This window comes from Falco rusticolus, chromosome 9 (assembly GCF_015220075.1).
Source record: "Falco rusticolus isolate bFalRus1 chromosome 9, bFalRus1.pri, whole genome shotgun sequence".
Classification (NCBI taxonomy): Eukaryota; Metazoa; Chordata; class Aves; order Falconiformes; family Falconidae; genus Falco; species Falco rusticolus.
In genome coordinates this window covers 18,879,949-18,903,807 of record NC_051195.1, presented here as the reverse complement: position 1 = coordinate 18,903,807, position 23,859 = coordinate 18,879,949, and the positions used below count along the sequence as shown (strand labels likewise).

General features: G+C 44.1%; 1 protein-coding gene across 5 annotated transcripts; it reads right to left on the bottom strand.

Moving 5' to 3' along the window:
- Positions 1-299: 299 nt before the first annotated feature.
- On the bottom strand, positions 300-23,412 carry HKDC1 (hexokinase domain containing 1). 5 transcript variants are annotated; one of them, XR_005106099.1, is made up of 19 exons: positions 22,006-23,412; positions 17,838-18,000; positions 15,337-15,485; positions 15,128-15,247; positions 14,241-14,336; positions 12,807-12,906; positions 11,982-12,165; positions 11,251-11,406; positions 10,320-10,553; positions 9,302-9,606; positions 8,861-9,009; positions 8,658-8,777; positions 6,948-7,043; positions 6,751-6,850; positions 5,576-5,759; positions 4,766-4,921; positions 4,053-4,286; positions 3,170-3,406; positions 300-1,324 (listed from the first exon to the last, which is right to left on the bottom strand). XR_005106099.1 is itself a non-coding variant. In XM_037399467.1 (18 exons), the coding sequence occupies exons 1-18, from the start codon at positions 22,066-22,068 to the stop codon at positions 3,262-3,264; spliced, it is 2,754 nt and encodes a 917-aa protein (XP_037255364.1). In that variant the 5' UTR covers positions 22,069-23,412; the 3' UTR covers positions 2,559-3,261. The 5 variants fall into 5 exon arrangements, 4 of the variants coding, with proteins under 4 accessions (XP_037255364.1, XP_037255366.1, XP_037255365.1 ...); XM_037399467.1 differs by lacking the exon at positions 300-1,324 and having other exon boundaries at positions 2,559-3,406; XM_037399469.1 differs by lacking the exons at positions 300-1,324; positions 22,006-23,412 and adding an exon at positions 20,318-20,455 and having other exon boundaries at positions 2,559-3,406.
- Between the last annotated feature and the right edge of the window lie 447 nt (positions 23,413-23,859).

The window sequence follows — 23,859 nt, the reverse complement described above, 5'->3', positions numbered from 1 at the left end:
ACCTTAGTACATCCACCCAGTAATACTTCTATCACACCTGTGACGTAAGATCTTTTAACCTTCCAAATCAAATGTATGACCTAGATCCGAAAAAGGATGCTCACATCTTCAAGCAGCATCAAAACAAAATCAGTAAATTCAACAAGTACTAAACATATTAATTGGAGAGAAGACCCACAAAACACACGGAAATGAAGCACCACAAAGCTATCCAAAAAGCTGTAGAAAAGCCCATCTTAAACATGAAACAGGAAGAATCCCATTTTATTTTAAATTGACTAACAACTTCATGCCACGAATTGTACTACATATTCTTCAGCATTCGGTATGCTGTGTTACATTTAATGGAAGGCCTCTACTTTTATTTTAAGCTAGGGTTTGAAAATGAATCACCACATATGATGTGCAGAGAAGGGTTTTGGTTCAGCGGCTTAAAAATCTATACAAGGGAGACTGCAAGTTTGCAACAGTCCTTGAGTTTCCACATGTCAACATAATCAGGAACATGATGCTGCATCATTACCCAGATGGAGAACATTCTGTTTCAGAGTCAGCCAAAGCGTCAGTGTGTTTATGGGATCCCTGGGAAACCACAAGTGACTTTTGTATGCCTGGTAAAATCCTGCAGTAGCCAATCCTTCTCTTCTCCAGGCTTGCCCAGCAAATCTTTGCTCATTCCCTTCCAGAAAGCAGCAGCCTTCCCAGCTTGGATGCCATCTCCCTGCCCAGCAGATGTGTTTCAGAGCTGCGTGGGAGCTGCCTGACTTCAGAGCAAGCCAGCAGCCTGTGGAAAAGGCAAGCGCATGCGTGTCCCGGGCCTTAGGGACCTCAGCAAGAGCCACAGGTTGCCAAGCACTTTGTGAGCAGTTTCAGGTTCATGTGATCGGATTCCACGACACCCACAGACTCAGTGGAAAAAAACTGCAGATGCAAAAAATATTATTGTGTGGGCCTAATTACTGCAGAAAACAAACAACTGCAGCTGAGGTGTAAACTGACGCTGTGCAAATATTTGATTTCCAAAAAAGACTAAAAATAAAAATCAGAGCAATATAGGATTCCTTTCTAAGTGTAAAGCAAGGATCCATGCAAGGGATTTACCTTGTTTTGTTACTAATTTGCATTCTGATAATGCAGAACAGACTTAAGAATAAAAGTGCAAAAGATACCGTGCACCATACTCACGTGGCCATCCTGGGGCAAGTCCGCATCACCTCACTCCAAATATACGGGGACATCCTTCATCCACAGATGCACTTTTGCAGATTAGCACAATCCACTCCCCCAAAAGGGCCCAAAACTACAGACAGCACAAGATTTCAGACTGCGAGGGGAGAAACAGCCAATGCAGAAGAGCTATTCTAGGCTATTTCTAGGCCCCACATAGCCCCAAGACCTGTTGTGGTTTTTTTTCTTCCACACCCAGCCCCTCAAAATTTAACCTGCTCATCACCAGGAAAAAAACTTTGTTTCCAAATAACTCTGCCCCCATTACATAGCAAGCTTTGATTTCTGTAGCTCTGTGGATTCTGAAATATAAAGAAAAACTCAAATACTGCTTCTTGACAAAAGAAGGAAAACATTAAATGTAATATGAATTCACAACTTGTCTCTTCCCAATTCCTCAGTATAGTGAGCTCAGCACCACGAGCAACTCCTTCAGAAGTGAGAACTATTTCCAGGTACTATTTTTTTATCCATGCAGTGACTCCAACAGACACAGAGCTGTTGACATGTCTCTTTTAGAAACTACAAAACAGGAAAGGTCTGTAGCTTCAAATTTTGAATTTGCCATTGCTAAATTTAAACCCATCAGCCTTGTACAGACTATTACATAAACGCAACCGCTTATCTCTCTGCACAACAGTTACTTTTCACCTAACCAGACTTAAAGCACATTTCTTGGACCCACTTTCTGCTGCCAGCCTGAGAGGAAGCAAATACCCAAGAAGAGAGGATTAAAGGAGATACAGGAATACTTGAGAACAGAGAACAGCAGGCTACAGATTTGCTGCTTCTCTGTACCATATTATTATTTCAGTTTATTCTGAGATAGGTGAATCAGGCAAGGGACATTTGGTCACACAAGTGCATGGGCTCTATCTGGAAGCCAACTTCGTAACAACTGCAGCGCTGTTGAGTACTGTTATAGACAGGTTTAAAGAAAGCTCCCACTTGCCTGCACGTTTTTCTCACAACTCAGAAGAGGCACTAGACAGAGAAGCAAAGGCTCACAGCACCACAGATTTATTTACAGCAGACTACACACAGGCAGAGCAGCAGGCAAGAGAAAATGAAAAACAAGGATGAAGTCCTTTCTTTATGGAATGGAATGGAAACTATCCTCTCATAAACAGGCAAGGAGATAACTAAGGGAAAACAAAGAAGAGAATTTAAAAAATTCAGGTGATTTTTTTTTCTTTCGACACAGCTATTTTGGTGGCCCAATGAGTAATAGATTTCATACTCACTATGTAGCCTTGTCATAGACACGTTAGACCCTGTAACTGCTTCTAAATTCCTTCTCCCAGTATCAAAAGAATCAGTCACAGTCAGAATCCACCCAGCATCAGATTTATGTGCACTCAGATACACTAAAGTATTTTGATACAACTGGTATTTTGTGGAATCATATTTTTTTCCTTTACATTCATCTATTAAACATGTCTCCTGTACTCAAGGGAAGTATTACATTATAATACACTTGCAACCAATGTAGTAGAGGGGAGAGCATCACTGACCAAAGTCCATTAATTTATTTTACCTGCAGATTTATTGTAAAACCTGTGAAGCATTGAGCAAATATGTCCACTAGGTAGACGCAACATCAGGATCTCAATATTCCTTAAGCCAGGCCAAGCCAAAACTAAAATACACACAAACCCTAAGAAACTGGTGATAAACTCAGTTGTGGTGCAGTAGCTTAATTAAGCCATTGTAAAAATGACACATTTGTGGTTGATTTCTTGTTTTGTTTTGTTTGCTTGTTTTGTTTTCACTCTCCCATGTGCATTATAGATGGATTGCAGGAAGTACAGAACTGAGTAGGTTGTGGTATGCCAAGACATAATGCCAGTGGGGAGCAGAAACACCTGATCCAAGTTATCAAAGGACAAAAGTCCACAATCCTGGTTGGTCAAAAAAACAGCTGCTCCTTGAAAACAGGTACCTGTGTACTGGTGTCTGGCAAAGCTATCTTGAATCACGGCTCAGCAAATCTCTAGTGCACACGCCTGGCAGTGCTGAAATGACCTCTCATTTTTACTTCTGTCCAATATTATGCAATCTTTTTGCTACTGCAGTGATGAGGGCAGCTCCCTTTCCACTTCCGTCTTCAGAAAGCATGAAAGTCACATCACACTGAGGTGCCAGTTTCTTCACTGTTTCCTGCAGGACCCTAGAAAAACTGGAGGGAAAGGGAGAGAAGAACAGAACATTTTAGCAGCTACTTTCTGATCTGAGATCTTTATATTTATCTGTTAGCAAGGAACCATGACCTCAAGCCATCTTCCACTGGTTCTCTACAGCATCTCTTTCTGTTTGTTTTTCCTCCTGTTCATGAGAGAGACAAGTTTCTGTATACAATCAGATTTTAATTTCTATTTCTCCACTTTAATTTTGTTCAGCATGATGCCAGACAACCCCCTTGCTTTTAAAGATCATAGAAGAGGCTCTCTTCTCCCAGCAAAAAAGCTAATGCATTACTTGTAGGCCTTGCTCACAAAATAATGACCCAACTCCAAAAACTCAACACAGCTTTCCATCTGGGAGACCAGGATATTTTGGAAATCCCCCACAACATGGGAAAATAAATATTAGAAGAGTAAGTTCACTCAACACCCCACAGAAAAGAGCCTCCCAGTGGTAACCGGACTTGGCTTTGCAATTTTTGATCCTTTAGGTAGGCAAGGGAAATGACAGGATGCAGGGAAATATGTTAGAATTTTATCCTCTCTTTCATTTATCATCTTGGCAGAAAGCTGGTACAGCTCGGTATGTTTTCAAACTGCAAACAAGCCAACAGCAAAGGGAAGTGGTACCAAGGTACTCACTGTGGATGGAGCTTGTACAAGGTCCCATCTACTCCAACGGTGATTTGCAAGTGCTCCACACCTTGATTTTCTCTCTTCTTCTCTACAACAGCTGCCAGCCCTGCCCCGCAGAGCTGAGCAGCTCTTTTTGAAACAGCTCCGCACACCTCTTTCACAATGATGCTGTCTTCACATGTGCTGTCCAGGCCAAGCTGCTGCAGAATTCGCCGGACTTGGAGGAGGGCAAGCCGGTCACTGCGCAGAGGGAAACACACACAACAGCAAGGCATTAGGGGAAGCTTCAGCAGGCACGCAAGTCTTTCAGCTGAGACTTTGCCATGATCCAAAGGAAATGCAACCACTTCTCCAACTGTAACACTCTCCAACTGTTCTAAGGCAGATGCCAGTCTGAATTCAGATGGAAAACTTGCTCCTGGCATGCCCTTTGCTATGTTAGACTGTATTTCCAGAAGGCACAACTAGCAGTTATTCATCTAACTCCCAAAGTCATGAGGGAGCTGAGCCAGATCAGCCACTTGTGTTATTTTTGATCTCAAGGCTGAGACACTAACCTTCCAAGGTTTTCAACAGAAGAAAGGGCTTCAAATAGAAGGAAAGAAGAAAATTATAATTGACTTCTTGAAGAAAACAGCTCCACACACTTGCAGAAGACTATTTGCTAGAGGTCCCAGAAGACCTTAAGGATTTAAACCTTGTAAATCTAAGAACTTTACCTCTCAATCTGAGACAGGAATTTTGTTTCAAATATGCCTCTTTTCTTGAGTGATTCCAAAATCTGTCCTCTGAACAGCAGTCCTTGCTTGGTTAGGTCGATCAAAATTTGCCTTACTATTTCACCTAGGTACATTCCACTGGTCATTTTTTCATACCTGTTATGTAATAGAAGAAAAATATGTGCTTTTAAAGAGATGGCATGTTAGTTCTGTTTAACATGAGTGGTATGTAAACACCCTATCCACTCAAAAAAGTCTAAGCTTGCAGAGAAATAGCCATTGAACTCCATCTTTCAACCATCAAAAATCTGTTTTTAAATGTTTTAAATAAACATATTTACCTATCTTAAAAGGTAACAGAACTAGAAAAAAACCTTGCAATATTAAACAGAACATAGCGTTAAAGCCAGAGTCCACACTGAAAAGACAGTTCCCTGTTGCCCCCATGCATTCACCAGTGTGTCATATGTAATCAATGCCATCTTCATCAAATTAAGAACATTCGAGTTCCGTCTACCCTCTTGCACAAGTTGTATTTTACCCTCAAAAAAACACTCCAAGAGGAGGAACACAGCAAGAGCTGCATTGTTTGGTAACTGCCCTAAGGTGAAAACAGTGCTGTGGTAACAGAAACAACGTACGTCTTTGGTTTTTTTCTGAATATCTGCATTATTTACCATGCAATAAATGAAATGTAATACTAAAATTTCCTTTCTGATTATTCATTCACTAAGCACATTTTAAAAAGCAGCCAGTGTGTCTTAAAGACTGACTTTATCAGGCTCTTAGCATCAGGACCATCACGTTTACCTCTGTTTCCCTGGGTTTAGTGAGCCTTCATCTACTTCTTTATCATATTTTGTTCTGATGTTGTCAATGCAGCCGTTGTCACCAAATGCTCCCCATTCTGTATTAATGCACATTTTTCCTTCATTCCCTTCCACTATTTCTATGTTTTTCATGTCCTCCATGTAGCACACATTGCTGCCTGTTCCTAGGAGGAAAGAAGTGACAAGGCTTCAGCCACAAGAGTGAAGTAGCAGCTGAAACACATGAAAGATGATCGGAGCAATCATTTTAAAAGCTCTCTTCTCCATATCTGAAATTTCAAAGATGTCTCCATATCTTACAGAAGCAAGTGCTAGCCAGTAATGTTAACAGTGCTGTAATTTATCACAACAGAATGTTACCAAGTAAAATGGGTCCTTCACAGAAAATTTGCAGCACAGAGGAATGAAGACTCTCTGTTACAGATCAGAAATCGATTTGGCAGTCGTTGGCAAGCACTGATCAGTCATTGCTGCCAGTCTGGTTGTAACACACCACAAATCATCTTGCATGACAGCATGCAAACACTGTCAAGAGCCTAGCAGCCAGTCAAGCAGCTGCCAAGTCCAAAATGATTTGGTGAACAGGGCCTCACTGCTTGCAACATGGGTTACATTTAACTAACATAAGGAACAGTACTCCAAACAAAATGAGACAGCTACTGCACTTCGCCAGAAGAGTCTATTTTCCAACTGAGGCTTCAGGTCTTACATGCTTAGATGTATTTCTGGCTGAAAACTTCGAGCAACCTACTGGGGGAATCATCTAGAAGCCCAAAAAGAATCCATTCAGATTTTTAAAGATATTTGTTTGTTCCAAGGCCTATGACCTGGCTACACAGTAAATATCCATATACTAGTCAAAACAAAGATTCATGCTCTGTCTGCTGTTCTCATATTCTTTTACCATGCACACACTTGCTAGGCCACCATCAGAGATATGACCAAAAGTCCAACAGATTCAGGATTCTATCTGCTACAGGTGTTAATATGTTCTCTGTCGAATACCATGCATTTCTGCTGAGAACCCCGTGTGAGTAGTAACACCATATATCAAATTCAAATAAAAGACGTCATACAAATTCCAAAATAGGGTGTGAAGCTTAGCACCTGTATACATGCTTTCTTCTTGCAACTGTCACTTCAATATCACTGTACCTGCGATAAGGCCAATCTCACAGTTTGGATCCTCATATCCGCATGTCATCATTGTCCCAACAGTATCATTCACCACTGCTACAATGTCCAAGTCAAACTCCTAAAACACAAGTGACAATCAGTAGTGGGGTCCTGGAGGAAGAGGAGGGGTGCATTAAATACACCAAAAAGAATAGCAGAAGAGAGTAGTAGCTCACATTTCTTCTCCTGATGGCCTCTCTCAGCATATCAACAACATCTTCCCCCTCACAGTCTGTTGCCTTGAAACCTTTTGTCCATCCCACAAGCGTCCCCTGAAACAGAAGAGAAAGAAAATCATAAGTGAAGATAGAGAGGACTGTATGTTCCAAGCATCAGCCTTTTCTTGTCTCCACTCTTTCTTGTTTTGTTTGGTGTTTTTTTTTAACTAATATATTTCCCTGGACAGGTTACTGCGAGGGTCTATTGCAGAGTGTGTGCACATGTATCTTTGTTACTCGTCTGCTGTTGGTAGTGACTCCAGGTTCACTCAGCTGTTTATCAAGACACTGCCAACTCAGTGCCTTCTAACACTCTCATTTGGAAAACCTCACCTCACCTCCTGCGCACATAGCTATTGCATTATATGTAGGGGAAAGACCATAAAAAATACTTTTGCTGTGAATAATTAAACACCCAAAAAACATCAATGAACATCTGCTGTTAACTTTTGGCCTGTTTACTGAAGGACATTTGGTATGATCCCACTACTCCAGGCAACACTAATCTGTTTCTTTTTGGACAGCAACCTGGCCTAACAGAAGTAGATTTGACTCTGGATTGTCTGCCCAAATAAGAAAAAAAAAAAAAAGAGGGCAACTGGGAGAAAAGGCCGCTCTTCAAAAAATCCTCAAGTTCTAGCAACACTAAAATACCAAACACAGAAGGCAACATACTATGGGACACTGACACAAGTGTGTGTCACTTGTTTTGCCACCACTGCTGTGGAATTTGTTTCCTCATCTTTTGCCAAGACCTAAATACTACGCTGTAGGTCTGGAAGGCATATTGAGTGGTCTCCCCACAACCAACCAAGTCTTATTGCTATACTGCCAACTGTGATCTGGACATTGAGACAGAGCAAACTAGCTTCTAAACTTAGAACTATTTTGAAACCCCCCAGGGCATAAAAACATTCAATAAAATAGAAGTCTCTCATTTCCCCAATATCCTACATATTTGTCTAGAATTAAGCAATTAAACAACCTTCCCTGCCCCTCTGTGGAAATGCATCAGAATAATCTCTTACATCAGATCTGGAAAGATGAAGACATGATATCTGTCAAAAAGCCAACCCTTCCAAGCTGAACAAGCAAGTTCTGCCCAGTGACACTCAACAGGAAGAAACTAATGTAGTGCAGACATTATACAGTCAGACCTGTGCAGCACAGTTAGGAAAACACCCTGGGATTGTAGCTGATCAAGTAAAAGGAGACATTTGTTACCACTTGCCATCGCAGCGATAAGGCAGCATGAGAGATTCCTGGGCTATTACAAATATGTAGTCATTTTGCTGTCATAAGGACTTAACCTTTATAGAATAAGAGCAAGTAACATCCACCTCTTACCAGATACAAGAGATGAAAGTTCTACCTCCCATATCCATGTAGAATAACTTTCTCACGAAACACAACTAACTTGCACAGTAGAGTAATAAAATTCCTGTAAAACAGGTGAAATATTCTCTCCAAAGTCTAATTTGCACGCATCTATCTATCTATCTTTTCAACGTTGGGAAGTCCTACTTGAAAGAAAACATTTAGAAGAATAGCTTTTTGCTTGCAATTTCCAAACCAGCAGATCACCCTCACCCAAAATGATGTCATTTACCAAGCAGATGCACTGTTGCCATTTGAACCATTTGACCTGTTCTGTGTTGCAGTTCTTACCTTGTCAATGCTGGCTTGCCTGCATGGGAAAGAGAAGGTGAAGCCCAGAGGCAATCGAGCACCTTTAATCCCCATATACTCCAGAAATTCTGCTATGCACTGGACAATATGGTCAAAGAGCTGGAAGGAAAGAAAAAGCATATAAATATAACAGTAATCCCATGCAGTGGGCCTGGATCAGTTAAACATTCATTAGAGGTTACCTCTTCCCCCGTCCCTTGCATGATCTCCAAAGGAATGGCAAAGATTTTGTTATACATTTGCACTGATCTTCTTCTCCCACTTCTGATTTTGACCAGCAGAACCCTGAAATTTGTCCCACCAAGATCAAGGGCAAGGAACTTTCCTTTCTCTGCAAGAGAAGAAAGGTATTTCATTTTGGTGTTTCTCATCACATGTTTGCCAGTCAGCACAGCATACTCTGCCACATATCCCCAAGAATGATAGCACACTGCTTCCTATGGCATTTATCCCATTGATCTGCTCACATGGGGCTAAAGGGCCAGCCAGATAACGTCGCAGGAAGCACCAGTTTGCCAACATATAACACCCTGGCATCTGCCAGAATAATTGGCGTATTCTTCCCAGAAAACAGACAAGCAGCTTTCCTGAACCACTTCCAGGTGATCAGGAAGTGACTTCACCTGTTCCATCTGGTGTCCCACAGACATATGTGGGTAACATCTTCACTGTGGCACTAGCTTGCGTCTCTCGCTTTAGCCCATATTCCAGCTCAGTCCTCATTTTGTTCTTAACTTCTCTGAGGGTCTCCAGGGACAGCAGAAATGGTGCAAGAGTGGCATCAATTTGCTTGCGCTGAGCGGCCAGCCTGTACGCCACCGCTGTGACCATGGCAGCCCCCTTCCCACTGCCGCTCACAGAAAGGAGGAACCGAACATCACAGTTCGGGACCAGTCTTCTCACCACCTTGTGCAGGCGTTTGGCGTATCTACAGGAACAGAGTTTCTTTAGACTCTCACAAGCACTTCATGCATGGTTTACTTCACATCACATACATTTCCAATATATGCACACAGCCAACAACACAAGTGCTGAAGCACAGTCAAGAGGAGCACAAGGTCAGAGACAGATCTGGGAAATGGGTACGATGATGCTGATTTCTGGCTATTCTGCAGAACCTGTACACTTACAGGAATGTGAAGATACCTCTACACAAGCACCAGTGCCAAGGGAGAGCGACACTGGAGAAAAGCCAGGCAACAGTAGAGAGGCACAAGCACAGAGAGTGAGTCTCCATCTGGAATCAGACTTCCATCCTGTTTGGGAGAAATGTTTGGGCAAGTTTCCAGTTGGAGAAAGCATAGGTTCAAAAACAGGGCAGGGGGAAGAAAGAAGGAAAAGAAAAAAAACAGTGAACTGCAAGTGCCCTGGAGGCCCAGGAGTCACCTTGAGGAATCAAATGCTCTTCCCCAGACACCATTATCCCATGTGTCATGTTGGTCCCACCCCATCCTCAGGTTCTAAAGTTCCTGAGACACCTTTGCAATGACCAAGCCAGTCTGATCCTTCACACTCCACCAGATCTCACCCCAACCCCAAAACCAGCAGTTTTCTGAAAAGCCACATATAATACGCAAGATGGAGACTCTTTGCAACATCAACATGTGGCCAACAATTACCAAATCCTCTGTAGTTACTTACTGGGGGTGGGTTTTATAGAGTCCCCCATCAATTCCAACAGTGGTTCGCATCCTTAATAGTTTCTTATTCTCTCTCAGTCGGGTCAGTATGCCTGCTAAGGCAGCAGCACAGAGGTTGGCCGAGCGAAAGGAAACGATGGTGCAGACATGCTGAACAGCAATGCAGTCCTCTTCAGAGGGAATCAAGTTCAGCTCCGTAAGGATCTCTTTTGTGTTGCTCAGACCTTCCTTATATCTACAGCAAAACAAAAGAATACATCATCTAACACAGGGATATTGAGGCAACACATAAATCAGTATTCCGCATGTTGGCCTAAGAAGAAACGAGAGAAGACCAGGGCACAACCCATCAGGCAGCATCATAATTGGTTCCCATAAACCAGTAATGCCTTTCCTGCACTTTTCCCAAAAGTACCTGGGGGAGATACCAAACTTCTAATTAGTCCATAGAAGGAGAGCACAGGAACAGACGTACAGCTTCACTCAATACAACAAAGAAAATTATTCCTGGAGTAACGACGAGACCAGGATTCACCTTCAAAACACCAGAATCTGTCAGTTTTCCATGTAGTCATCCATTACCGGATCCAGAGTCTGTACTACAACTCCACAACCCCAGTATTCCCACACCACAGAAGCTGAAAACTGTCACAATCATCCCATGCACTCAGGTCTCCAAAGAGGTTATTTAACCAACCTGCACCTGTGATGGTTAACAATACATTTGCTGCTGTGGTACTTTGCTAAAACTTTAGCTTCCACCAACTCCTACATACAGAAAGATCAACCTTTCTCCTAGGCAAAAGCAAAATCAAGTTGAGCAGTTCAGGATTGTTGCCACTACTCACAGATTGTAATTACACATTCATTATCATTATTGTGCTTGTGAAAGACTAACAGCCACTCTCAAACAGCACATTGCAGGTTCTTACTTTTCCATTGCAGACACATGTTTCATTTCAATCTTGCCCTTAGTAAGCAGAGCTGTTGATGCCTTCCCATTGAAGAGTAGACCTTCCTTTGTCATTTTTAGGAGAATGAGTCTTACAAGTTCTCCCAAATACAGGCTGCTGATCATCTTCTCAAACCTGGAATGAGACACAGGAAGGCTTACAGGTGTTCACCAGCTACCCAGAGCTATGAAAAGTTCAAATATAAGCATCCTCTGTTCTAATGCAGGTTGGTCACATTTAAGCATGTATAAAAGGGGTTTGGGAGCTAGGTTGTAGATGGAATGCCATCCAGAGGTCCTGGGACCCAACAACAGCCCCTCAAGATAAGTGAGTGATAAAAGAGAATTTTCAAAAAACTTGCCAGCAGCTCAGCCAGCAGAAGCAGTTTTGATAAGCCAGGCTTTAAAACACCCTTTGTTTACCTTCCTTCTCTCTCTCCTTACCCCTCCACAGCATCGTACCAGAGCAACCACCTATTTTTAACAACACACCAGCAACTGCAGCAGCAATTCCTTGGGCCTGTGAGGCAGGGAGGTGTGAAAGGTACCCACCCTTCCCATAAGGAAAAGGTCTGAACAGGACAGGACCAGGATCAAGCCAGCTCAGCTTCACTTAACTGGATTCCTGTTTCAAAGGGGCTCCCGGCATACGCTGGAAACGCAGTCAGTTAATTCAGACTGCTGAGGCAAATCAGCCAGGAAATCACTTACAATTGTTTTCCAGGATTGAGAGATCCCAGATCAAGCTCGCGATCAAACTCTGTACGGAGGTCGTCCAAAGCACCGTCATCTCCAAAGGCACCCCACTCTGTGTTAATGCACATCCTCCCTTCATCACCTTCCACCAGATCGATGTGCCTCATTTCCTCCATGTAGCATGCGTTGGTGCCAGTCCCTGTGCGTGGTCGAGACAGTGCAGATAAATTACCTGTTTGTTCCAGGTTTGCTTTTTGTTTGTTTTAAGTCCACATGTTTGGGAATAAGTCAGTATATTGTCTTTGGAAGAAAATATAAATACATAGCCCTGTGGTACAGGATATTAATATCAAGCCACCTGCAGTTGTTAAATAATCATTTCAAAGTGAGTGAAAAAAAATTTGAAATTATTCTAAGGCTTGACTTGTTTAAAATCATTTTTTCTTTTTCAAATTTATGTCTATGTGCCTTAAAAAAGCCACCACAGTGCACAAAGAGGAGACATTGTGGAAAGTGTAGCTGATACTAACTACCAGACGTGAGAGGAATTCAGCTTTCTCTGGACAGACAGACAGTAATTTTCTCTACAGTCAGCAGAAAATTTTAGTATGCTGGTCACAACTGAACCCAGACAAAATGGGGACTGTGGTATTCGATGGCAATGTGATCAGCATAAAAACAGCTGCTTTACAGAAGGCAGCCAGGCTTGAAAATCCGACCATTGTTTTTTCCATTTTCTTCCTGCTCTTTCCTGTACTGGGACACTCTCTTCTACTCCACATTTGTTAGAATTAAAAATAAGGGGGGAATAAAACCTGCTTAGTGAACAGGAAAAATTACCAATTATGAGCCCAACTTCACAACGCTGGTCATCATATCCACAAGTCATCATGGTTCCCACAGTGTCATTGACCAGTGCCAAAACATCAACATCTATGTCCTAATAGCATAAAGATGTGTGATTAACAGAAAAAAGTGCTTAGAAAGCATCCTGTGTGTTAAAGCAACATCATGCAGACATACTCCCCTGGTCATACTTTGAAGGCCTAGTTCAGGAAAGCTCTTCAGCTGAAAGACACACGATTTCCCTTTGTAACACTATCCCCCCCACAACCCTGCAAAGCAACATCTCTGAATTTTCAAGTGCTTGGCCAGCCAGGATCTTTGCTTGCAGGACTTGTTTTTCCCCAATCTATCCTCACTTGTCAGATAAGCAACATGTCGTTGGTTTGAATTTAGTGATATGCTAGCACCCATGTATCTGTCTTTATGGGCTGCACGACACGATAACGTCCAACTGCCTGAGCAGACGCCACCAAATGGGACAGAAAATATACACACATAAATGCAGCTATTCAACACAAGGCCATGCGCCAATATCACACTCAAGTAAAAAGTCTTTCCATCAAAGCTATGCAGTTTTCCTTTCACACTGAGGTAACTTGATAACATAAAACCGAAGTTATCAAAGGATTCTTGTAACTCAGATGCCAACACTAGCGGGGGCTGGACTTCACCCAGGAAGTTTCAGATGCTTTGTTCATGCTAACTACAGCAAGACTGATGCAGAGAAAGAAGTGAACCAAAACCAGGGCTAGATTTTTACCATGCAAGAAACCAGTAGAATAACTTCCTGTTTACTACAAAGTTGCCAAGGTATGGAAAGATGCTTTGTATTTCTTAGGTGGTGTTACCAATAGCACTGAACATGAAAAACAAGGTTTTCCAAAATATTAAAACATAATGTTATTCAAAGTTATACACTAGTTCAAGGGCAGATTTAATAATGTCTTACAGCTGACCTTAACAATTAACCACTCATTCACAGAATGAAGTGGATGGGCAAGCCCTGGTAGAGTTAGGCGTGCTGATCCCAGGTGATAGCTTCCCCTTCCCAACCTTCATCTCAGAAGCCAGGCTGCAAAACACAGCGTGCATCCGCATCTGATCAAACAGGCTCACAACAGATTCCCTTTAGCTCAGACAGACAGCGGGGCCATGCTGCTCCACGGTCACAGTCAGACCCATTTACAGCGTGCAGCTGCCATCACTGTTAGACCACCCTGGGGCAGCCCGAGTCCCCTTCCAGGGCTTCAGCTCCAAGGGACATCCAAGACAGTTCTACTAGCTCTACAGCCACATTGGACATCTGTTACTGGTTGACCTTGAAGGATGTCTGACAACTCCCAAAGCAACCCACACGCCAAGAGCTGATCTCCCAAGGAGGAAAATCTGGAGCCACTCAGGTTCGCCTCCTGCAGGTATGAAACTTGCCTTATGCTTACTGAGGGCCTTGCGCAGAGAGCTGACCACATCTGTGTCCTGAACTCCTCGGACCTTGAAGTGTTTCGTCCAGGCAAGAAGAACACCCTGCAAAGTAACAGTCAGGTGACCCAAAAGCTCCAATTTTAGCATACAAACCTGCCACAAAGACAGCCAAGACCAGTCTACAGAGAATCCCACTATATCTCTCCACAAATTAAAATGCAGGTCAAAACAAGTGACAGTAGAACATCTCACCTTGGGGTGCCTGTCAGTACAAACACAACTGAACAGGTACAGCAATAAAGTCCCAATCCTGCAAATGCTTCTCCCCATGCTTTGTTTTAAGCATGTGCAGCTTTACTGATGCTCATCACAAACTAATAGCATTAAGCACAAACCATCTGTAGGACCGGGACCCAAAGCACAAATCCATAGAAATAAGAGAGAGACTAGAATAAAAGACCACAAAGTAATTGCAACCAGCCCTTCATTTCCCCATGAGGCCTCTCAAACAGCTCAGCTACAGCTCTTTCCTATTTAGCATCAACTGTAAAAAAGAAACTGAATGAGAATGATTTAAAAAAAGAAACTTCAGAACACAAAAGTATGTTTTACAGTCTAAGTCTTCATACAAGGGCACATAGTTACTGTGAAATTGAGTACTGATCAAGTAAAAGAATAGCTTTAGCTTAAAAATCATGTTACCTTGAGATCAGAAAAGAGTGTCTGAATGGTAGTCAAATCTAGTTAAATGCTAATGGTCATCCGTGCCTTCTTCAGAGAGCTATGTCAACATGACCCCACAAAAAGGCCACAGGGTAACACTCCCATGCAATAGCTTCTCTGGGGTCTGCAAGGAGCTAGGCTTGCCAATAACATTTCTTTTTGCATCTTACCTCTTCCAATTTGGCCTGTTTGCATGGAAAAGAAAATGTAAAGCCAAGAGGTAACTTCTTATGCTTCAGGTTTTTGGTCTCCATGAAGTCTAACAGACAGTCAGCAACGTAGTCGAAGAGCTGCACAAGAAAGGAGAGGACAGTCAGGCTGTGTCCGGCAGGCATGCACCCAAGCAGAGCACCACTACAGAAGACCCTGCGTGCCCTACCTCGGCTCCATTCCCCTGTATGACCTCCTTGGGTGTGGGGTAAAACTTGCTCTCCAGCTGGCTGCTCTGCTTCCCATCATCGAACACCTTCACCTGGTGGGCACGAAACTGGGAGCCACCCAGGTCAACAGCAAGGAAGTCACCCTTCTCTGCAACACAAGTGGGCAACTGTCACCAGTGATGGCTGAGAAGCATGGCCCAGATGCCATGCTGAAGGCCACAGCCCAGGGCCCCTCCCCCACCATGGCCACAGGCTCTCCTGCCCCATCACGGCAGGTCCTTATCCCATGGGCCTGGGAGCATCACCAGGAAGGCTAAGAGCTGGCAACCCTAAGCAAGGGTTATCAGGTCCTTCCTGTTAGCTTGAAATGTGGGGAAATGGGAGTTTGAGATCATTACCCACATCCAGTAAAGGATGCAGGATTTGCAGTCACGTGTTAAGACTTGGCCCCACTGCAGAAGTCAACTTCCAAGTGGGGCAAGACTAATTTTCCACCCAAAGTCAAGCAATACAATCATTTCCAAATGCCTTTAGGTGTTTCTGCACAAGTACCATTCTTGTTTCTCAGTCAGCAGCTCTTAGCTCAAACACATTCGTCTCTAGCAGGAGACCTCAGGTGGAAGGACAGTTCGGCCTGACTCTACAATACAACAATTATCTATCCCGTGCACAGAGGAAGGCCTTTCCCTAAATGCAGTGGTATAGGCATAGCCTTGCATGATCTTTGTTCCACAGTCCAAACGCCTGACTAAATTTTATCCCATCTGGCCCCAAAAGGGAAGGAAACAGGAAGTTCTACCTGTTAACACCATGGTTAGATATCACAAAGGTGAGGAGGCAAACTGGGTTACTCAGTAAACTGTGACATTAGTCAGACCATTAATACCTAAATGATTTGTTGCTCCATGTGGGTCATTTCAGGTAGCAACACTGAGGGCACTGAAAAATCTGAAAGTTCATTGCTATGGCAAACGGGAAAATCCTGTCACATTCGAGGTGTTTACACCTGCTGGAAGTGTTGTCTGGAAGTAAGACAACCAGTAAGGATTTTGCAAGAGAGCAAAAATAGAAAAATCAATGTGATGCTTAAAATAGTTAGTATGTCAATAAGACACAGCCCAGCTTGACTCAGCAGCATGTCCTTGACACAGCAGAAAGGTCACACAAGCCAAGAGAGCGTTGTCCAAAGTCGGCCTTCAGGAACATGAAGTCTTGCGACAGTGATGACATTATATGCAGTTTTCCAAGTCTCCTGACCTCAGGGGCTCCCTGCTATCTCAAGGCAGGGTCAGTGCCATATGAGACCTCAGGACCAGTGATAGTCACTGAGATAGCAAGGATTAAGCTAAAATTTCTTTTTCTTTGATGAAGGTAGTAGCAAAAGGAGGAGTGCCCAGATACAGCCAGACAGTTGGAGTCAATTATACATAATTTCTCTCAGACATCCCTCATTTCAGGGAACTAGCCTCCAAATGTTCCCTGTATGCCACTAAAGCCACTATTTCTCATTTGACTGTAGGAAAATTACCTTCAGAAGGAATACAGTCCTGTGGAAATGAAGTACAAAGCAAACATTTAAGTTTTCTGAACAATTGTTATACACCAGGTCCTGACCTAGGCTAGACACAGTGCCCTGCACAAATTCATAGACTTGGATAAACCTAGGATAAACATACTTTTCTGTCAACCTGCACTGCCAGGAGCCAGCTGAGCCAGGAGTTATTCTGAATGCCCATATTTCTCCAAACAAGACAGGCTTTTAGACACTGCCTCACCTCATATCCTCCCAGAGGACACCACTTTCTCCCTCTCTAAGTCTCAGGGGCAACTGGAAACAAGGATACAGCTGCAGGAGAGCTGGCTGTTCCCTGGTAGACCCCACACAGAAGCGGATTTCCCCAGTGCAGAAGGCAAGGAAGGCAAGGAGGGGATCACTTTTGGAGGCAACAGAGAAAGCAGTGCAGAATTTGCTCTCGGAAGCTGAGAGGGGAACATAGCTCAAAGAATGCCACGTTGCTGCCACTTTGCAATTTGAGGGATCTCACTGCAGCGCCCTGCCTTCCCTGTAGCTCCATGAATGCCAGGGCCACAGCAGTGCCCACATCTCCACACCTGCAGCACGCTGCACTGCAGGGTCTGAGCTGTAGAGGCTGCCCTTGCCGTGTCCAACCACAGCTCCTGCAGCAAGGCCTGCACTAGGTACAGCCACATTTGCAGACAAAAGAGGCCGTTTTCTGAGCACTTACTAGGTCCTTTCCTCAAACGAGCAGCACTACATCAAAATCTACCTGGTGCAGGGAAAAAAATCCTCTTCAAGCACTCCCCCAAGCTGTTGTCTCCTCAGCACACACCTGCTTTCTCAACATGAGATAGGCTGTAACCCGGTCCTGGTTTCAGCCGCTGCCTGCCCTGTGCCTTTGCCGTGCCTATCATTGAGTACTGGCAGCAACCCATCATCTTCCTAAACCAGCACTGCTGGGATGGAGCAGGGGGAACTCACCTGAGCCATCGGGAAGCGAGCGCACAAATGACGGCAGCATCTTTACTGTTGCCGTGGGGTTTGTGTCCCTCCCCAGGCCCTTCACCATCTCAGCCTGGAAGCGAGCCATCACATCCAGCAAGACATCATCAGAGAGACGCATGTGATACAGGTACCTGTCAACCTGGAAAGATGAAAGGCGTTACTCGGGAGGCATGCAAGCTCCTCAGCACTCAGCAGCTGCCTGGGATGAGCACTGCTTTTACACTGTAGAAGGACTCTCCTCTGTGTACTGGGGGGGGGCTTCCTTTAACTCTGCAAGCAAAGAAAATGCAGGAACTCCCTAGCCACCTGCACTATTTTCTAACCAAGAGGGGCGTAGTCTGGCATGAAGGATCTCAAAATCCTGAACTCCAGTTCTAGCAGCACCCTTGCATTATGCTGGACAAGTATTATTATGCTCATTCCCACCTGCTTGATGGGCATGAGGCTAAACAGATCCTAAGGAAACAAAATAATTCCTTTCACATATGTAACAAATTGAAGGTGAGCATACCACCTACACAAACCCCACCTTTCTGATTCTAAAACTCCATTTCATTTTTGACCTCAGCACCTAAATTCTCATGATTATCAGTGCAAGCAAGCTCCAGAACATCATCAGAACATCTACTCTTCTGAAAACTTTATTTTGAAAACGTTTAATGCAGCCTTGGTGAATTACTGTCAAAAACTTAGTCATCTTTTCTGATGGCTCAGTAACTTGCGAATATACATAAGCCCATGAGACTTGCTTGAGACCCTGACAAGCTGTTTTTACACCATCGTCTCCTCCAATACATGTAATGAACTAGAACTGCAAAGCATCTTGACCTGGTGAGAATGTGACCTCTCTGAGTCAGGTCCAGAAAATGCCATCAGTACCCAAGCGTGTCAGCCACAACCTGAAAACATCTATTCAGCTACTGCTTCACTCCACAGACAATTAACTTTGTTGGCATGCCAGGCTGAAGCTTAAAGCCTTTTTCTCACTCCAACTCTACGCTTCATTCTCTTGTGATTCTAGGATTACACCTAAAACATATTTTTGGGTGCAATCAATATCCTAATACTGCAATGTAACTTGCAGCACACATCAAAATAAAAGCCAGTTGAATTTAAAGGAAATCAAAAATATCTAAGAACTAGCAGACACTCATTCAGATAAACTGGTAGAGAAGCTAATCAGTGTTTCTGTACAGCTTCATCAGAGCAAAACTTAAGATTTTCCTCTTCAGGACCACACACTGCTTGGACTGACATTTGCCTGCAGGGCTGGATACACTGCTGTAGGTAAGGTGGCCTAGAAACCACATAGCTGGGTACAACAAAGGATTAACACAGCAACGTAAGAATCTGTCAACATCCAAATGCTTTTCCACTGGGGAGTCAGACTTCGGTGCTGTATGAACAAACACGATGCAGGCATAATAATTCTGTGCTCCACACAGCTGGATGTTCCCTGAAAGGTAATCTGTGTTAACATCCTACTCCCCACAACATAAGATGCAGGGCCAGAGAGCAGTAGGTAGGGCAGAGGCGGGACAGCTTCCGATGCTTTGCTAGTACAGACACTCAGCTCTTGCACCACGGGCTACATTATTAAGCTGCTTTATCGGTTCAGAGCATTTCATCAGTCCTATTTACATATGGAAGCCTAGAGGGTTGTGGGAGAACACGCACAAAACAAGTTCCACCGGCAATAAGGCAGGATTTAAAAAGTAGCATTGTTTAAACAGAGGAGAACGCAGGATGTAGATAAATCGTCCTCTTCTTCAAATTTGGACTGGCCACCTGTATTAGTGAGGCACAAACTAATTACCTATTCACATTCTCATTTTAAACTGATGTTCAGCAATGACCTACCTGAAAGAGCCAGGACCCTGAAAGTAACTCCAGCACTTGACTAACAGCAAAACATATACACACAGAGGAGAAAGTCTTAAACTACAAGATGCAATTAGCAATGAGCAGCAGCTACCTTTGGATACACGTGTGCCTTGAAAAGGCCATTATTTAGATCTTTCTTTGTAGCTCTCATTTGCACAAGCGCTTGATTTCTTCCAAGGCTTTTTTGAGTCCCCATCACTGTGTAGGATCCACCACCCCAAGCACCAGTGCTGCTTTTTTGGGCATACCATAATTCAAATTTTAAAAAAATAATAATAATAAAAGACTGGAAACATACCACACTCATGCACTCTCACACAGACCCAGACAACCTTGTGCCAGAAGTCCCTGTGGAAAAAAAAACAACCTAAACAGTAATAAAAGTGATCATACCTGTCTGCAGAGAACACGCACTGGCTCCCTGTTCCCCATAGAAATTGCATTCCCACCCTGTTCACCTAAAACCGCCGGAGGATACAATCCTCTCTGAGGAACCAGATAAGTCAGAGCCCAGGAGAACCTGCTGACTATCTAGCCTGATTTACAACCAGAGCAAGGGCCTGTTCACATACCATTTGCTTGTAAACACAGGAACGGCCAGGCTGTGCAACGCTCTGTCTCGCTGCCTCCCTCCCACCGCGCAAGGACAGTCCTTGTTTTCAAGTGTCTTGCCTCAATTATGGGAACAGCATTGTCTTCATGGCAGGGAGGCTCTTGTTATTGCCACCAGAGAGCAAATAAGCCTGGGGAGGGAGAGGTGGGAAGGCATTCCTTCTTACTAATTAGGGAGAAATCAACTCTGCTCCATACAACCTACCCTGGGCTTCTTAAAAGAGAATTCTAAAGAGCATGTGGTTCCTTACCTTCAGGCAGGGCCAGTTTGTATCTAGCAGAAAAACTTAATTTTTTTTAAATGGCTTTGCCAGAACACCTCTGCCCCTTCCCCTCCACTGTCCTCACTTCAGGGAAGTCCTCCCTCAACTACACTCTGGATGCTTCTCTGAAGAGCCCACTCCACCCAAGCACTGCTCCACAAGGTCTCCCCCTTTCTTAGTAAAAAGTAAGAAGAAATACTGCTGTCTAAATGAAAGATCTTAGGTCAGATCCCCACTCAAGAAAAGGGCATTGGGGGCCCCTTCTGATCACATTAAACCCTGGGGATAAAAGGGCTATGACTGAGGGACAGAGTCACAGACATCTGATTGTTCAGATACCAGGACCTCTCCTGGAACACTTCTTTTCAAGGCAGAATTAGTTGAAAAAACCCCACCAAAGAACAAGCCACTCCATGTCTAAGCAAGGGCGCAGAGAAGGCAACCCAGTGTTGCTCGCTTTGTGGATGAGAGCTCAGCGGTGCAGGTGGATCTACCCAACAGGACTTTGGATCTCCCGCACTGCCATGCATCTGCAGACAGCCCTGCCTCCAACTGGCTGGAAAACAAACAGGACAGAGCCTGGCAGCAATGGGCACCACAAAGCACTCAAGAGAACACCAAGAGACACCAAGAGAACAGAGGACCCACTGGGGACATGTCTAGAAACCAAGAAGCTTACATGTCTGACCCAAGAAGCTTACAGGTCCCACGTGGTCTTATGATTGAAAGCCAAAAACCCATTACAGCATGGCCATGAAAGTAGATCAGGGAAGAGCAACCATTAGATCGCTCACTCCCAGTACCGGTGGCTTCAGATCTGGGCCACCTTGAGCTTTTCCTACTGTAATTAAAGGTCATGCCTACAAATATCAGAGTGATCAGCCAGATCTGAACAACCAGAGAGGAGGCATAGGCACTTCTCCCACACCAACACAAATTGGAACTGCCTCTTGAGTCCCAGAAAACCTGGCCCAAGGACCCCAGGAGTCTTCTGTACTCCTGCTACAACATGAGCGACTGATTCCTACTCAGCTTTAGAAACCCCATTCTTCACACTACACTCGCAAAGCAATTCAGCAAGAGGTTCCTTTCTGCCCTCTGGACTACACCACCCCATGCCAGACAAAGTTTAAACACCATTCTTCCCTACCGAAGATCATCTGTTCCATTACTGGAAGAGAACTTATAACTGTGCCCGGAAAAGCACTAACCAGACATATTTTCACACTCATCAGATGGTTTAGGGTCCAAATACTTCTTACCCCATTCGGCTGTATGACTTCAGTAGATAAAGCCATCATCTAGTCTGCATTATGTACTGCAGACCCCACAGTACCTGAGTAACGCAGTTCTCAAAATAGAAATCAGCTAAGGCTGCATCTTACCTTTTTTATTTGATCTTCTTTAAGCTTTGTGAAATGGAAAGCTAGCAAGTGGACAGCAAACATTTTCTTGAAGCAGATGGATGAGTCAGTAGTGACAGAGCTGCTGTGAGTAACTCCAAAGCGACAGGTCTTTTACTCACGAAGCTGGAGCTAGAGAAACTTCAGCTGAAGCATTTCCCCCAGGGTGATATAGTGGAGTTCCTGGGAAATTGAGTCCAGAAATAAATCCATCCAGTGTGATCAGTTCAACGATTAAACTTCTGTCTCTTTGTATCACCCCCCTCCATCAACCCAAAGTCCCTCCCTCCCCAGCTACACACTTCATTGTGCCAGAGCAGGCACCTGGAGAGCTGCCAAGCTGAAGGGGAGAAAAATCGATTTTGTAACTGCCCCACTTGGGAATTGTTACCACTTCGCAATGTAGTTGCTATGCAGCCTGCCCTGCTTTGCCCCGCTTCATTCCTGGGGGGCTGACCAGCTCCCACCAGCACAGAGTGCAACAAAGTGCTGCAGGGTGTCTGGAAAGTTAAAGAGACGATTTTAGGAGGTTTCTTCCTTCTGCTCAGCACTCCCACTTGCAAGACGAGCTCTTCTGCATGAATGAACTCCACTCTGGTACTACACAGTGTACCCTTATCTGCGGCTTTTTTCCAATTAAGCTTCAGCCATGTAAAGGAGAAAAGAGACACACAGACCCCTGCCCCCAGCTGAAACACCTCTTGCACAATCTCCAGCAGAGAGGTTTTGTACAGAACATTCTCCCTTCACCTCCCGTGAAGACAAAGTTTCAGACCAATGCAGATCCTCGGTATTGCAAAACCTGGGAAGGGAACAGATTTACCTGGCAGCCAACAGTACTGACATCTGACTGCCTCGATAAACACTCTTAACAGGCAGCACAGAGTGCCTACAGCAGGAGCAGCTTCCTTACACCATCACAGCTGAATCTGACAGCCTTGTAACTATTACCCTCCAAAGTTCATTCTGAATAAACAAGCGTTTCCAGGATTTTGTTACTGTATCAAGCAATATGGACAATGAAAACATCACCCGAAGGAAACTGGGTGAAACAAAGGAGAGAAACAAAAAAGATAAGAAAGAAAAAAAAAAAGGGGGCATTCTCATAGGGTAATTACAGAGACTCACTCTCAAACCACACAGACACTCGGTGTTTCCCCCATTATTGTTCAGTATTTCAGCTGGCACTGAGTGTACTTACTGCACTGGCAGACAATTGCCACCCAAAATTTTGCATAACAGGATTACTACTGAAAATTAGTTTGATAAATTAGAAAAACAGCCTCGGGGCAGGGGGGAAAAAGGGAGATGGGAAGCGGAGGGATTGCCAAGTAATGGGAGGAAACACAAAGAACTACTAAGCAGAAGTAGAAAATTGTCTACACAGATCGAGAGCAGGTCAGAAGCTGCCAGTTAGCAGAAAAGGATCTCAGGCTGTATCAATTCATAGCCTGAAGCGGACCCAACAATCTCCTGCTATTGTAAAAAAAGTACAGTTGATCATCATGCTGGGCTGCATGAACAGGAGTATAATCCACAGACACACAAAACACCACTCAACTCTATACTCTGCACCAATCTCAGAAAGAGGACTCTGCCCATTCCTGGCAGCTACAGCATGCCACGAAGGCATGGATCAGGAGACAGCTCTGTTGAACATCAGGAGCAGTCACAGGTTACATTTTTTCAGCCTGTGATCACCAGGAAAGACTGAAAGAGCTGAGGAGGGGAAGGGAACTCCCTCTGCAGAGACACATTATAAAGAACCTCTGCTAGGAAAGGTCGAGGTCTTTTTCTGCCCTCGCCCCCTGCCCCAACCTTGCATCAAGGATAAGC

Excerpts from the sequence above, each read along its gene's own strand:
- HKDC1 (XM_037399467.1), bottom strand. The coding sequence starts at position 22,068 with ATGTTTGCTGTCCACTTGCTAGCTTTCCATTTCACAAAGCTTAAAGAA. Across the intron at positions 12,907-14,240 it reads AGGCCCTCAGTAAGCATAAG|GACATAGATGTTGATGTTTT; the intron begins GCAAGTTTCATA and ends TTATGCTATTAG. Across the intron at positions 9,607-10,319 it reads CTCTATAAAACCCACCCCCA|ATACGCCAAACGCCTGCACA; the intron begins GTAAGTAACTAC and ends CTGTTCCTGTAG.